At 41.6% G+C, this 1,244-nt stretch overlaps 1 protein-coding gene across 1 annotated transcript in view; it reads left to right on the forward strand.

The window, feature by feature from the left end:
• HEBP2 (heme binding protein 2) overlaps nt 1–848 on the forward strand; it is a 4,648-nt gene extending 3,800 nt beyond the window's left edge. Inside the window, exon 5 of the mRNA XM_010014402.1 lies at nt 563–848. Within this exon, the coding sequence (XP_010012704.1) occupies nt 563–737 (175 nt within the window). The 3' untranslated portion in view covers nt 738–848. The remainder of the gene's footprint in view (nt 1–562) is intronic.
• The last annotated feature ends 396 nt before the right edge of the window (nt 849–1,244 follow it).

The following is a 1,244-nucleotide window of genomic DNA, read 5'->3' on the forward strand; positions in this document are numbered from 1 at the left end:
CCCTGAATGGCAAAACCTCAGTATTTGGAAATCTTTCTTATGCTTGGGTGTCTTAGAACAAAGAAATTACCAAGCTTCAAAACATCCATTTCTCAGCACTTATCCATAGATATGCAGCCTACAGAATCCTCTTCTCTTGGGACACATTCTGAGCCACAGGACATCAAAATCACTCTTCTAGACCTTTGTATTTGTAGTTCCAGACTCCCACAAAGCCTGCCCAGCAGTTTATTATTACAGAAAATGCAAGCTACACTTGCTCTCTCTGCATGTAAATAAAGCCACAGGCAACAGCCTGTGTCAGCTAATACTCCCTGCATTGCAAGCAATTTAGTTTTGGGGGGGGGGGGGGGGGGGGGGTGGGGGGTGTATTTTTAATTCTAAGCTTTTAAAATGGCATACACCACCATATGATCCCAGACAGCTAGCTTTGCATAGTTTACTAATAACTACAAACTGCATCAGTAGTCCTCAAGCATCCCATGCAGTTTCCTTCTGTGAAAATAAAAAGCAAGGGCTTCAACTCTTAACAGAAACCCTCTGCCTTTCTCACTCTGACCAGGTCCTTTGGTGGATTTGCCTCCCCAGAAAAATATGCTGAGGAAGCTGAAGTCTTGGCCAGAATCTTAAGAAACAGAGACCAACCATTCCATGAAGACTTCTTCTATACTGCAGGCTACGACAGCCCCTTCAAGCTCTTTAACAGGCACAATGAAGTGTGGTATTTTAAAAAGTAATACAGTGGCGGCGGTGGGGTGTATAAAGAGGCTACTAATCAGCTCTGGATGAAAAACCAACCAACCTTATTAATGGCTTTTGCTTTAGTGCAGAAGATACTTAATTTGCATCTGGACACAAGATCATGCCTAATTTTTTCTAGGGTGAAATACTATTCTTGCTAAAAAGATACCACCTCTTTCTTCAAGATGCAACTTGAATTCAGGTAGATTGTAGGGAGTGGGAGATATGACAAACCTATTCCTCTTACTGAAAGGTTCTAGGGAACACCAGTAATCTGAAAATATTCCTGCAGTACAGCTTGGATGTTTAGTTCTACTTCTCATTAGAAGTACTACAGCATTAGCTCACATCTTGCAGAGAATGAGCTCTTCATAGAGCTGACTATCCCCACATTGGTATCACTCCTGAGACAGAAGAAATATGGGAGAATTTAAATGATTTTTTCAGAGAAAAACCTATTAATGAGTTCTGGGAAACAGCAATACCTTAGCAGGCCTCAGTGC

This window comes from Nestor notabilis, unplaced genomic scaffold (assembly GCF_000696875.1).
Source record: "Nestor notabilis isolate BGI_N333 unplaced genomic scaffold, ASM69687v1 scaffold21995, whole genome shotgun sequence".
Taxonomy (NCBI): domain Eukaryota; kingdom Metazoa; phylum Chordata; class Aves; order Psittaciformes; family Psittacidae; genus Nestor; species Nestor notabilis.